General features: G+C 34.3%; 1 protein-coding gene across 1 annotated transcript in view; it reads right to left on the bottom strand.

Moving 5' to 3' along the window:
• Positions 1 to 13697, bottom strand: part of LOC149791279 (uncharacterized) — a 35948-nt gene extending 22251 nt beyond the window's left edge. The window contains exons 1-5 of the mRNA XM_089969789.1: positions 13545 to 13697; positions 11157 to 11298; positions 9150 to 9272; positions 6083 to 6219; positions 1206 to 1314 (exon numbers count right to left, since the gene is read on the bottom strand). Of these exons, the coding sequence (XP_089825915.1) occupies positions 1206 to 1314; positions 6083 to 6219; positions 9150 to 9272; positions 11157 to 11286 (499 nt within the window). The 5' untranslated portion in view covers positions 11287 to 11298; positions 13545 to 13697. The remainder of the gene's footprint in view (positions 1 to 1205; positions 1315 to 6082; positions 6220 to 9149; positions 9273 to 11156; positions 11299 to 13544) is intronic.
• Positions 13698 to 15080: the final 1383 nt, after the last annotated feature.

Raw genomic sequence — 15080 nt, 5'->3', positions numbered from 1 at the left:
TAGTCCTTCACTATAAAGCTTGTCAGTATAACCCTGCTTATCTTATGATGTGGGTGAGATGGATCACATGTACAGTAGTCCTTCACTATAAAGCTTGTCAGTATATCCCTGCTTATCTTAATGATGTGGGTGAGATGGATCACATTCATATTGTTTGAATTTCATTATTACTTCTTTAACCATTTAACTCCATTTTCGCTAAAAAGAATCTACTGCAGTGCAATTTCACACCAATCAAATAAAAAAATATCATTTTAATGCAATGTTATTACAAATCCTTGATGGAACATTCCTCAGTGTAAGATGCACTCCCTTAAAATGTGAGTAAGTTTTGTGATTTTATGGCACTATTACGAGACCACCTTATTGAAACATCCCTAAGTGTAAACTTAATTTAGAACAAAGCCAAAATCACAGAACATTAACTCATGCTTGAGCTTAAAACCATAAATGCATAAACAATGCTCAAAAAGTTTCAAGAATACAAAAGCTGGTGTGCATTTGGCCCTGGCAAATATATTTACAAAACTATTTGAGCATAATCTCAGCTTAAAACCTTAAAATACTCAGCAAGACTCAAATTTACATTATTATGAAATTTGGCAGGCATGGAGATGTTTAGATTTTATTAAAATCCTTGTATTTTTTTTATTCAACTTTATTATAATTAAAGTTAAAAATCATTAAAATTCACAGACTTTGAACTTGCCATAGATACTCACTTATAAGCCAAGCCCAACTACAAACTGCACAACCCAGATCTGCCATCACATACTGCACAAGCTGATATGTGTCTCTGAAGTTCAGTGGAGAAATCAGTAAAACAAATAATATAGACTCTGATCTACTGGCACACAATTCAACATCAGATCAGGGTCAGGGTGGTTGCAGTTAGACTTGTCTTATAAGTATGTATCAATGGTAAGCAAAGTTACAATTTTTAAAATTCTGACTTTGAGGTTGAACATAAATTTCATCCTCAGCAATTTACTGAGAATAAGGGGCATGGTAAAACTAATTTTCAAAACTGATTTTAAAGTCTTATCTGATGAATTTGATCACAGGTCCAACTGACAACAAATGCTGGTCAATGTCCATATTCAAAATTACAGCAAATACTGGACATTGTCTGTATGTGGCTAAAATGACAGCAAATGCTGGACAGACACTGTCCAGCAGTGGTAAATGAAGAATATAAACATTACCTAAACATTCACCAGCAATAACCTTGACCTTCACTGTTTTATCAGTAGTTTCAACAATGGGTATTTTTTCAGGCGGAGTATCCTGGTAGCGAGGGGGAATCATCTTGTCCTAAAAATAGAAATATTACATCATCTCAAAGTTGTAATCACTATAACACTACCGACATTGGCAGTATCACAAAGCACATAAAGTTAATGTGCCCTTTATGGTTAGCATGATGAGTACAACAGAAACTATACACTGTGTTTAATTAGAAATGACTGGATTACCTAGAATAGAGTATTGTAATTACAAAAATAGATAAAATATTTAATCAACAGACACTTTGAAAAAGCAATTTAATTTCTTTATGTTTCTCAAACATTTTGCCAGAAAATGACAGAGTTAAAAAAATTTCAAAACAATTATGAGCAAGCTCCTATAAATGAACAAAAGAACACATACAAAGGTATCTTCACAACACATGTGTCTTCACACCATGGTATGCATTTATTCAAACTAAATTAGTCACTTATGTTACTGGTAAGTAACCTATACTTCAATTTTTTTTAATGAAGTTATGAAAACAAAATAAAAAGTTTAAACTGCTTGTTCTGATGGTAGTTGGTCAACTATTTATACAATTTCAACATTGCAATCCAGGTATTCCTATCAGTTGAATTAATTACAATGTATAGTTTCTACTGTGTGAATGTGTTTGCTGTGTCCATGGCCAATTATGATAAATGAAATAATCAAGATGGACAAATACACCTTTATATGGCCACATATTCTGGATGTGTATCCTTATTTTCAATTGATAATACCTGTACATTCTATTAATGAACCATTTTAAAGGTCCACTGGCTTTTAGTAAGCATACCTATTAATGATTGATATGAACTCCTGCAAAGGCTTCAATACATTTCATCTGGGGGATACAAGCTGTAACTACTCTACTCAGCTTTATTTATATATCATCTCAAATGTCGTTTACTACTGTCACATATATGTATGTATGTATGTATGTATGTATGTATGTGTGTATGTATGTATCAATGGATGGATGGATGGATGTATCGATGGATGGATGCATTCATGCATGCATGCATGCATGTATGGATGGATATATGTCGGGATGAATGGGTAGAAAAATTCTGCCAGGTTCCCAGCCAGGTTGATTTTTACTGGGATGTCCATTCCCCCCACACACACACACACACATTTTTGTCAAGCATGACATTGGGGAGGGACTAATTTATTACTGCTAGAGTGAGGGGGATCTGGACTGGCAAGATCATATTTTTATCTTAAACCAAGCCAGGCCAAGTATTTCCAGTTTGTGCAAAGTTCAACCTGCTCTAGGGCAAAGCATGACTGGCTGAAAGACAACTGAGCCAGAGTTCCTGTTACATTTGGGGCTTGTCCAACTAAGTAGTTGATGGTGCTGTAAGGACACATTTTACTTTCTCTGTGAGAAGAATAAAAGCTACATTTAAGGGAGTATGTCATTGTTTGGTTAGAGAAGCTTATGAAGCCATTTACTACCCAGCTAGACTGATCTGGATCTATTAGTCTGACAGTCTTACTGTGTATCAAAACTTCACAAAAGTGAAGTGGTTTTAAATATGGATCTTTCATGTAAGTTCCTTAAATTATATATATATATATATATATATATATATATATATATATATATATATATATATATATATGAGACAATAGAGTTTACTGTAAATAATATTTTGAGGTACTTAATGTATTTATTTCAACCTATAATTTGTGCTTCAAAATGTGTGTGTGCTACATGTCTCTATGTGAAAGTATGTGACTATAAGTGTATGTGACATGTCTGCAGGGCTCAAAATTAGCGATAGTCCACTAGCCCGAGGCTAGTATATTCCCTGTCGGACTAGTAACTTTCATAATATTAATAGTCTGATGGGCTAGTAAGTTTCGGCTATCAACAGTCAGCATTTGTTTACGCCATTCCCTAATAAAGACTTGACTTCATCAGATGTTCTGTAGAACCAAAGCAGTGACCATTGTAAACACAGTCATTAAATATTAGCATGAGAAGATGAAGTCAATTTCTGCCTCGGAAAGGTGTGTTTCTATAACAAGAAGTCATCTGATTTTGTGCATTTCGCTTAACAGTACAAATTATGGTCCTGTCATTGACAACAGAAGTTCGGTAATTGATTCTAATTAATCTGAGAACAAATTAAATGAAAAAATTACATGGTATCACACTTCATTCGCTCGGCCACAGTAACAAACTACAAAGCAATATACCACACAAAAGAACATGGCAAAAACTATTCAAAGAAATTAGCTTGCATGTTTTTTTTGTTTAAGGTCCTTTTTTTGCTCGCTAGCCAAACACTCCAACAGTCAAAAATGGGAAACTGCACATTCTACATTTGCATCAAAGTAATTATATGAATTAGATCAATTTATTATGATTACATTACTGACACATCCTTTCCATTCTACTTTTTTTATCATGATAAAAATATTTTTTATATTTTTTCCCTAACAAGAGTGAACAAATAACTGAATACACGTGGATATATCCAAGCAGAATGCTGTACATTTGTTGGGAATTAAAATCTCTGAGCATGGGCATCTAAGATTTAAAAAATTTCTGCCTTATTATTAATTTCATCAATACATTGAGGTTTGATTAATTAGGAACAATTACCAAACTTACGCTATTAAATATGAGACCGTAACTGGAGCTGTTAAATACAATGCGCTGAGTCAGATGGCTTCATTTGATGAGAACACACCTTTTCCATGCTGTAACTAACATTATCTTCTGATAATAATATTTTATAACAGTGTTTACAATAGGCACTGCTCTGATCATGCAGAACATCCACTGAAGTCTTTATTAGGGAGAGGCCATTTAATTGGGGGGGGACAGAGGCACGTGTTTTGAAACATGTTTCTTGCTCTGACTTTCTTATACAAAGGACACTGTGCCATTCCTTTTCTTACTTTAAATAATTCATGTCAGCTATACTGTTTTGTATTTCAAAACAAGGCACAATTCCCTCCTTATAAGACAGGCAAAATGTGGCTCTTTACAGAAGGTGTTCAGCCACCAGAAAAAAAGCAAACTGAAAATGATATAAAAGAGAGGAATAATTTGTAAGATAGGGAAAAGCATAATCGAATGTTTCATAAGACATGGACAGACTGGGAATGGCTGAATTATGGTGAAGAAACTTTAAAATTCAAACTTTAAAATTTAATCAGTAAGCATATATGAAAGCTGCAGGCAACACAAAGGAGTTCAGAGATAAAAGCAGCTACGCAGATACCACCAGAAGAATCAACCACTGGTAAGATCTTGGAAAGTTTAAATCAGAATGTGTTTGACAGGCTCGTTAATTTGTTTAGAAATGCACATGCTATTGTAAAGAAGAGAAGACCCTTCACTGATCTTGTATGACTGTGTTAGCTAGATGAGATGAAAGGAGTTGGTGTTGGAGAGACTTACAGGAACGATAAACAGGTTGTTACACTTGCTCTCTACATGGCTGAAAGTGAAAGACAGAAATTTGTCAAAGGTGTGAATGAAGCAAGGTTTCTTGCAGACTTGGCCCACAGTTGTAAAATCATGTGCTGCTGACTGCAAGAATATTCTGGCATTGAATGACCTTATCCTGACAATCCCAGCCCACTATGCTGATGCTGAGAGGGTTATACAGAGATGAAAATGGTGAAGAGTGACTGGAGATCATATTTGCGACCCTGCGTTCTGTCCGACCTACTCTTTATAATGTTCCATACAAATGATATTCCAACATATGATCCATCACCAGCAATACATTTGTGGAATGTTTCAGGGAGACTGGTAAGGAGACCAGAACAAACCCCATATGGACCCAGAGTGCAGGTGGAGGACGAGAAAGGACACCTGGATCCCTTTCTGGAATTGGATCCAGATTATCTTGAGAAACAAGAAATGTGAATTGACTGAATGATGATTTGAAGTAGGATTTATACTTCTGTACCTCTGCATTTCATATGATAATGCTATTTATGAATTAAAATTGTTGTTAACCTCAATACAAGTGTGTGACATTGTTTTATGGACAGGACTAGTAAAGATTTGGCAGGACTAGTAAATTTTTTAATATACTAGTCCTTCTGGCTACAAAGACATTTGTGTTAAATTAGAGCCCTGGTCTGTATGTGAAAGTACATGAATGTGTGTGCTACATGTCTGTATGTGAAAGTACATGACTATGTATATGCTTCATGTCTGTGTATGAATGTATGTGACTGTAAGTATATATGACATGTCTGTATGTGAAAGTACATGACTGTGTGTGCTACATGTCTGTATGAATGAATGTGACTATATGTGTGTGCTACATGTCTCTGTGAACACGTGAATATACGTGTTTGTGCTACATTTCTGTGTGTGAATGTATGTGACTACATGTGTGATGCATGTGTGAATGTGAATGTATGTGACTATTTATATGTGACAGAGAAGCCTATAGAAGGACAGAGGGCACAAAGTAAGTAAAATGGAATAAGAAACATATATATACATGTATATATATACTGTATATATGAGAGCTTCATTATAGAGTAGTCATTAGTTAACTTAATGAATCAGCCTCACTACATAAAGTCATTATGATTATTATTATTATTATTATTATTATTAAGATATCCTGCTATTATATGACACCGCAATTTCTATCTGAAAATTACCTAGCTATACCCCTGTTGTTATTAGTATTAATATTACTATAGATTGATGGCAAATACTGTATCTCTGTCTACTCTCACCAGGAAGATGATGCCCAGCTTTCATCTGAAAGAAGATGCCCAGTTCTCATCCCAAAGAAAAAACCCAGTTAGGTTGTCTCACCTTTGCTGGGAGGTTCACCCATAACTGGAAACCTTCCATTTTGCCCCCAGTCTTCATGAATTCATCAGATGGCATTTCTGAGTGGATAACTCCACTGCCAGCTGTCATCCATTGTACCCATCCTGCCTTCAGCATACCTGCATACAATTAAAATTACCACTTCATTTATTTTGCATTAAAAAGTTCTAACGACCAAGCTAATCTAGTGATAAAGCTCTAGCTCTGCATCTTTAGAGTCCTTGGATTGATCTTATGTACCATCAGGATTCTCTAATTTGGAAACAGCCACAGTCCCAGCCCTAAACTAGGAATCCCAATTAATGATACCTTGCAACAACTTATAACATTGTGTGTGTGTGTGTGTATTCTTTTGTCAACATACATACATACATGCATGCATGCATACATACATACATACATACATACATACATACATACATACATACATACATACATACATACATACAGTAATACCTCGAACATTTGCGAGGTTAGGTTCCAGAACCAGTCGCGGATCAGGAGGAATCGCAAATGTTTGGTACGAGTCACTAAAAATGCTAATAAATGCTTATTTCTAGGGTTTAAACCCTAAATATGACCCATTTCATGTTCCCAAAGCACTTTAATTTCATTTAAAAGTTAGCTTAATACATTACCCTTAAAAAGAGAAATAAATGGTTGACATAAAAATAGAGTACAGAATCCAGAAACGCGAATGCACAAGGTATTACTGTACATACATACATGCATACATACATACATATATTGATGAAGTTTGGAAGATTAACTCACTCTTCAGCACAACACGCTAACCCCCACCAACTTTTCATAAATTCACTTCACTTTCATAGCCTAATCATATAAATATGCATGATTTAAGAAAGCAGAGGGATTCGGTTCACCTAATCCATCACAGTTAAGTAAATTTCTGTTATTTTATCAACTATTGGACCATATCTGAAAACAATGCAAGTCCAATTCATCACAGTGGGTTTGTTTTTGTTGTCAAGGAAGTAAGGGGAAATAACTTCAGAGAGACGTGAATTGCATCTTCTCATATTTCTTTATCAATCATTAATTTCCATCGCAGTAGGGCAATTTCTATTTATTAGTTTAAGCTCACAAAGTACTCATTTTTGATGCTGCAGGTACAACCTTTGGGGGAACACACAATCAAGCATTTCATGGCATGATGGAAAATCTTATATTTTCATGTGTGAAAGTATAAGAATAAAAAAATATAAGTCTCTATATTTCACATCTGAGTGTGTGTGTATATATATATATATATATATATCATTAATTGTGAAACATTTAGTATTATAAATATAAACAAATTTTTTAGGACAGTTGATAACCATGATAAATGCAATTGTGATGCTTCAACAATACTTCAAAAGTCACGTGCATGCGCATGAAACAAGTAATGTCCTATTGTTTGATTGAATTTTGGCCCCTGGGAATGTTCTATTCCATTATTCATTCTATGAATCTCTGTCTCTTTGGCATTCTGTTTTTTTTATCAAAACAAGATGCATCTGCTAATTTCTTTTGATCAATATAACTCATCTGCAGCCTTGTGCTTGGCACCAAAGCAAATTATGTCAAGTCACCATCAGAAAGTACAAAAATAATAATCATTCGGAAATGAAAATATATCTGTACATTACACTGAAAACCAGCTGACATTATGGCAACTAACATATGAGTTCATAAACCTTCAATAAACAAAACAAGTCCCAAAATACTGGCTCTATTTTCAAAATAAAGTCTACTTTGAAATGTAACTGTTCCAAACATTAGTAAGGATGAATTAAAATGGTGCTGAGTAATGTTTATAAAAGAGAGTTATCAAATTGTATACATGTGTTATAAGTCTTTTGCTCAAAATGATTATTATGCACAATCAATTAACAGGTGTCATAATCTCCTTGCCTCCCATGTGGATTCACCTGATTATCCTATGAAAACTGCTGAAACTTTGATAGCTCACACACTACATAAATGATACACAGATTAAAATAAAAGTGAATTTCACCAACAAAAAATTCATCGGGCCCCGAGTGGCAGAGTGGTCTAAAGCACTCTCTGTTACAGTTCACTGCCATCTCACCTCTGTCTGTGTGGGTTTGAATCTCAGATTAGGCCAATGTGGGTATATGAGAAAGCTTGCCAGTAGCTTCTCGTGGGTCGGTGGTTCTTTCTGGGGTTTTCCTGGGTTCTTCCTCCACCATTAATACTGGCCACCATGTATAGCCTACTGAGTGCTGAAAAATGGCATTAAACCCTACAACAACAACAACAACATCAAAAAATTAAAATACAGAGGACTCAGCAATTCAAAATTTTCCAAAACCAAAAAGCAGGCAAACTTTTACAAGTATTCTGGCATCTCTAAGAACCCTGTGCCATCGCACACAAGAGTGGTCACCCTTACAAGATCATTTGTTTTCTTCAGGTTATCAAGTTCCTCTTCCTCAAACACCATAACATGCAAGCATCCAAGTAGTCAGGAGTTATGAGAAGACATTGTGTAAGCAGCACAAAATAAATAAGTTCTTTTTACCTGTCCATCATATCTTTGATGGCAACAGATAAACTTCTTAATAACTGTCTATCATATCTTTGATGGCAACAGATAAACTTCTTAATAATTGTCTATCATATCTTTGATGGCAACAGATAAACTTCTTAATAACTGTCTATCATATCTTTGATGGCAACAGATAAACTTCTTAATAATTGTCTATCATACCTTTGATGGCTACAAATAATTTCTTATTACTTGCCCATCGTGCACTTGATGGTTGAAATACCTGCACTGAGTGATCACTGGGGTGGAGAAGATTATGGGTACCAAGTGGACAACCACAAATTTCTCATGGACATTCATCATACCTGCCTGACATGACAAAATACTATGTGACATTTCAGTAAATTCTGATAGCCGTAACTTATATTTTGTAGGTTGTCCATTTGTGTTAAAAGTGAAATGTGAACGTACTGCCCTTTGAGATCATTCTGACTTGTTGGTAACCTGAAGACTGAACACAAAAGTGCAGCTCACCACTGTTCCCTTGTGAATCCTGGTGCTTGTTTTCCCCATCAATAATATAGGTCACAGTTTCAAACCCTCGATGCGGATGATCTGGTGCACCAACTGCTTCACCTGGACCATATGTTGTGGGACCTATAAAAAATTCAAAAGAGTATGTTACAGAAGTGTTGATTAACATACTTTCATATTGCTATGTGTTTAGGCTCTTTCAAACAATAACAAGAAAAGAGTGAATACAACAAGCTTTGTAAAATTTAACAAATAATTTGTTTCCCTCAAAAAACAAGGTAAAAATGAGAAAAAGAACTTATGGTTCTACGAATCAAATCCAAAAATAACTCAACAATAATCCAAGATATAAAAAATAGAACTCCTAATAATAAAAAGTCTTCATGGAACTGAGTTGGAATCCTCATGAAATCCAAAATAGAATGTGAAAACATATGCTGTGATCAGCATCTTACTGATGTGTCAACACTTCTTTGTTGAATCACAGAAAGTAATATTCCAGTGTTTAAATTCTGTGTACATTTTGATAACTGTCCTTGTCCAAGAATTTAGAGCACTAGTATTTCCAGGGAAAACAAATTTGAAATCCAAATAATTTGAAGAAAAGTATTATGGCAAGAATAAGTATTATTTCTCAAAACATCATTAATAAATCTAGCTACAACGCAAAACAGAGGCCAGTTTGTAACAAATGCTACATGTTATTTGTCACGTACTCCAAGTATGGCCTCAATTTCACATTATGAACCTTGCTCTGAGAAGGAATTTTTAAAAATTTTAAAAGTTGTTTACTACAACTCTCACTGATTTCTGAATCAAGGTCAGGAACTAGGTCAGCATTAGATACAATGTCTCTATAAAGTTGTTAGGACCTTGCATAGTGGAGAGAGCTTCAGAAAGAAATAATAATCTTTGTCAATGCAATCTATAGTTTGCAATGCTAATGACTAAATAGAGAAATTACAAAATTATTTTAAAAAACTGAGCAAAAAACATCTAAATATACTTGCCTATAAGCTCAGTCCAACTGCAAACAATATAGACCCTGATCTGCTGTCACATAATTTGCCAGCAGATCAGGGTCTATATTGTTTATTCCACTGATTAATCCTAACAAACTGCAGAGACCCAGGTCTGTCAGTATATTAAGTGATGGCAGGCCTAGGTATACACAGTTTCCAGTTTGAGCTGATTATGTGTAAGTATACATAGAAATTTGATGATAAATCTCTATCCATTTTATTACACAAACCCCAAGCCATCCACTGACCCCCTCACATGACCATGACCCAGGGGTCACAACCCATAAACCATCCCCTGACCCTCCTCTCAGCCATGTCTCAGGAGTCATAACCTAAAGAAAACATGCCATGCTCCCATCTGGACGATGACCCAGATGTCATAGCCCAAAAGTATTAAAAACATATGAATAATGAAATCCCTCTGAAACTGAAACCAGTTTAGCTGGTCCCTAATTTCCTTTTTTTTCCTTCAAGAAAATTAACTCAATAGTCAGTAAAACAAAATGGTCCTCAAGACTTTGGTTTAGGGTGATGTTTCATCCTCCTTTCAAATTTGGTTAAAAAATATTCGAAAATGACCATGTCACAACAATTATTTGTATTTGACCTCTGAATCAATCCAGAGATAACAGGGGTAGGGGTCAAATGTCATATCTCTCATAGATGTTAACTTATCAACCAAGTTTTATCAATTTAAACCCTATGATTTAGGAGAAAATTGTTAACAGTTTGGTTTCATGTTCTGTGGCACAAATACAAAAGGAACTAGAGCAATGTCCCTTGCCCAAGGATGCACCATGGAAGCCAACCATTGCTGATGTGATGATATAACTTTAACCCAAGCCCATCATGTTCACAGCTGTGACTCCTGCCTCCATTGGTCACTTTTTTGCCATGTATGGGGTGCATCAAGCCTATTCTACATCTCTAAGTCAAGAAAAAAATGGCACTACTTCATATACTGTACTATAAGCTTTCAACTCACCTAAATGGTCCAGCATTAAGAAAGGATCACATCTCTGCACTGCTCCACCAATCACACGACGGACTAGAAATCCCCCTCCTTCTCTCTGGACCTTTGCTGTTTCAACCTTTGATACATCCTTGTGAGTCATTCCTCAAGTTACCTGCACAATTTTTAATTTAATCTGAGTAAAAACTAGATTCACCTAAATGACTCTCATTGCTCCCTTTAAAGCTGCAATGTTTACACATGTAATCAGTTTAGTTTAATGCCTGCAAAGGTATTAAAAAAATTGGCAACAATGTAAACGATCATACATGCGGCTATCTGTACAAACATTAATTTATGTTTCCTTATCGTCACCTCAGAAAAATTTTGCTACTATTGTTTTTAAAGCATGGATTATTTTACATGTGTCAAAATAGTCAATATTTACAACAGCTGGTTGTACAACACATTACACATTAGGTTAATTTACTGACAATGCTACTAAAAATCTCTTCAAAGAACTTTATTTACCTTGAACAAAATGTTCACTAACCTTTGATGAATACCATTAACATTTTATATTAAAGAACTACACTTAAAATTTCTTTGCAATTGAAGAGGGTTCTCATCTTGTTTTGGGTTTGGGGTTGGTGGGTTTATCATTTTTGAGCCAATAAAAGCATTCATTATGCACATAACCTGGCAGTATGTCCAGTTGCATTATAAATTTTTCATGAGATACATATATTTAGCAATACATAACAATATCATCATGATCCTAAGGAGGTTATACTTAAAGTTATTAGATTTATCCAGCAACAACATGCTTTACAAGCTAAATCCTGTCATATTAAAATGTAAGAGACATAGTAAATGAAACAATTGCAAATTGAGTGAAACTGTCATGTACACTGTACACTGTCTTACATATAAATAGTTGTAAGTACAACAGAACCTGTCTTAAAAGACCACCCTTTTTGCCAAACAATTATGGTCTGTCAATACAAGTGGTCTCTCATAACAGGTCACAATTCTATATAATCAATAAAAATCTGGGCATTGAGAATATGGTCTCTCATGACAGGCGGTCTCACATAGCAGTGGTCTTTCAAGACAGGTTTTACTGCATAACATGTTGACTGGGGAAAGGTTGAGTTTCAAATTGATTGAATTAAACAGTATCATTTCTGTTATTGTAATTACATATTTACAGTAAAAGTCAAAGAGGTCATGTGGGCATTTAGAACTATTTCAGTAACTAGTGTCATTTTTGAGAATTTGATCACATACCTTTAAATAGCAATTATTCACTTTATCCTCATACATACATATTCCTTTGGAAGTCATTATTCATATGCCTTGAGAAGCATTTACGCCAAAATTTATGCTAAATTACATGGACATTTTGGACAAGGTCAACCCAATGGTGTGATCCAGTACAAACTGGATTGAATGTTGCATGCTGTGATGTCAAAAGGAAAGCAGCACATGTTGAAAACAAGTACATACCATCCTGTTATTTATGACAGACCCCAACATTCACTTTTCTTGACCCAGTTTAGAACCAGGGCTTACCATTGTATAAGTCCATAGCGATCAGTAATTGTCATTTGGATGTTATTTTATGACATTTTAGGTGCAGTGTATTCAACAGTCAGGAGTGAATATACTTTGATAAAACTATTTTAGTGTCAAATTCTAGAACAATAATTAATATTTAATTTAATTTGAATAAATCTGTCTATATGAGCAAACTGACATAATGTTAGAAAGTATTGTAAACTATGCAGCCTTACAACAATTTCCAGTGGGAAATATTTTGTCTTGAATTTATTAAATGGGAAGATATTGACTACATTACTTTTTTTATTAATGTTGTTCAGATATTGATTATACAATCAACCAGACTCATTTCAATATGACATATATTTTCTTGTCATAATACCACATTGTGGATGAGTACTCGAAAAAGGAAATGGGGTATAAAAGATGTTTTATAAGCTGTTTCCTTTATTTTTATTTTTGATTGCTTGTTTGGGTATTTCTCTTCATAGTATTAGTGTGGCATTTACCTAGTTTGTAATATTATTATTAATATTATTATTATTATAAATGGTTGTGTGGTTGGCGAAACAGATTCCCAAATACTTCACTGTGTTTGATGATAATAAAATAATCTACCATTAAATTATTGTTCCTACTAGTCAGTTTAATGTTGAAATCGAGAAATGCACTGTCATGCAGGCGGTTTATACTGGTGTGCGATACTTCAACAATTTCCATGACAAAGGCCTGAAACATCAAACGGAATCTGAACTTAGTGTGTCCTAACTTTAAACTGAATCTAAAATAAATGAACAATTATTCCGATAAACACCCAAATGCCATAAGTAAATGGAATTTTGTAAAAAATACACTTACCCTAGATACTGGTCTGTGTTCAAAATGTGAAGCAGAATTCAGGACGAACACGATATAACAGTCGAAAGGTTACAAATCAGTACAGCTGCATTCACATTTAGAACGCAGCTGACCTAAAACCTACTTTTGTTTAGTTACCAATCGGAGAGAATCGGTCTTTTTTCCAGTGGCAGCAGACGACCTGGAATATCACTAAAACAAGCAATAGAAGAATGGACTAACTGGAGTTAAATTGACATCAGTATATAATAAAAAAAAATGAATGCTTATTTTAAAAAATAGTGCAAAATTACTCAAATAATTTTTCATTTAAATGTGATCCACATGTAGCGCAATGAAAATCGTTACACGTAATGGAGATTCCAAAACTTATTTAGTTTTATTTAGTGGTTTTTATTTCCAGATATGGATAAATATTGTACTGATTATTTTTGTATTATGAATTTAAATGTAAAATGTTTCATACGACAGTGACCGGCCTGGTGTGCAGCGGAAATCGGTAAATGCAATGGAACTATCTTATTTTGTGGTCCCTCTCTGAAGTATATTAAAAAATATTAAGAAATATATTTTAAAAAGTATTCATAAATCCAAGTAGGAAAAAACCTCCTATATTGAAGTTATCACCAGAAAAAATATTTTGTTCGGATAATGGGGAAACAGTGTTAATATACAACTTGTAGATTTATTTCATTTTACTTCCATTGCGTTCCATTTTCCATTGTGTATTTAATTTTAAGTCATACCATCGACCGGTACCAGTTTCTTTTCGAGGACATTCCGATTTGGTCTGTTCACCTCCGGTTAAGGAAACGTAAGCGTCGCATTGCATCATTTCTGCGCAACCTTAAATTCTTCAAGATATTGTCGTTAGTGCTTGTAATATCAGATAAGCACTATTAAAAAAAGGAAATAACATAGAAAATATTTTTTCTCTCTCTCTCTCTATTAATATACTTCCATTTCAAAGGCTCTCGATTATGCAAGCAAGAAAACAAAGTTATTGTTTAAACTAAGTCAGCCAGTAGACCTATGGCAGATTTTTTTCAACACTATCAAAACTATCAAACATTAATGCACATACATTTACACATGGCTTTATTGATTTATCATACAGATTGTGTTTATTGAACTGCATTTACCAAATAAATAGTGTGCCAGGAGGAATAACACAATGTTAAAACTAACTTTACTTTATCATTGTTTTTTATTATTATCGTGCGAGTAAATTCTCTAACCAGTCAACCGAGGTATTTAATTTTCATTCAAACCTGTGAAAATTTTACAAATAGTATTGAACATATATATTGCATTTAATGACAGAGATATAAAAAAAAAATATTCGTCAATCCGAGCAGGAAAAACCACCTATATTCCATTTTGTGATTGTCGCCCGTTAAATAAGAACTTATTTACTTCCCAGTGAAGGAATGTTGTATTTCGTTTTAAGTGAATGCGATTTCGGAAATCCTTACATAAGCATATTGCTAATGTAGGCCACAGACCCACAATACCAGTTACATAAGCATACTGGTG

Source organism: Sinohyriopsis cumingii, chromosome 9 (genome assembly GCF_028554795.1).
Source record: "Sinohyriopsis cumingii isolate HCF-2022 chromosome 9, ASM2855479v2, whole genome shotgun sequence".
Taxonomy (NCBI): domain Eukaryota; kingdom Metazoa; phylum Mollusca; class Bivalvia; order Unionida; family Unionidae; genus Sinohyriopsis; species Sinohyriopsis cumingii.
This window is presented reverse-complemented; position numbering and strand designations above follow the sequence as displayed.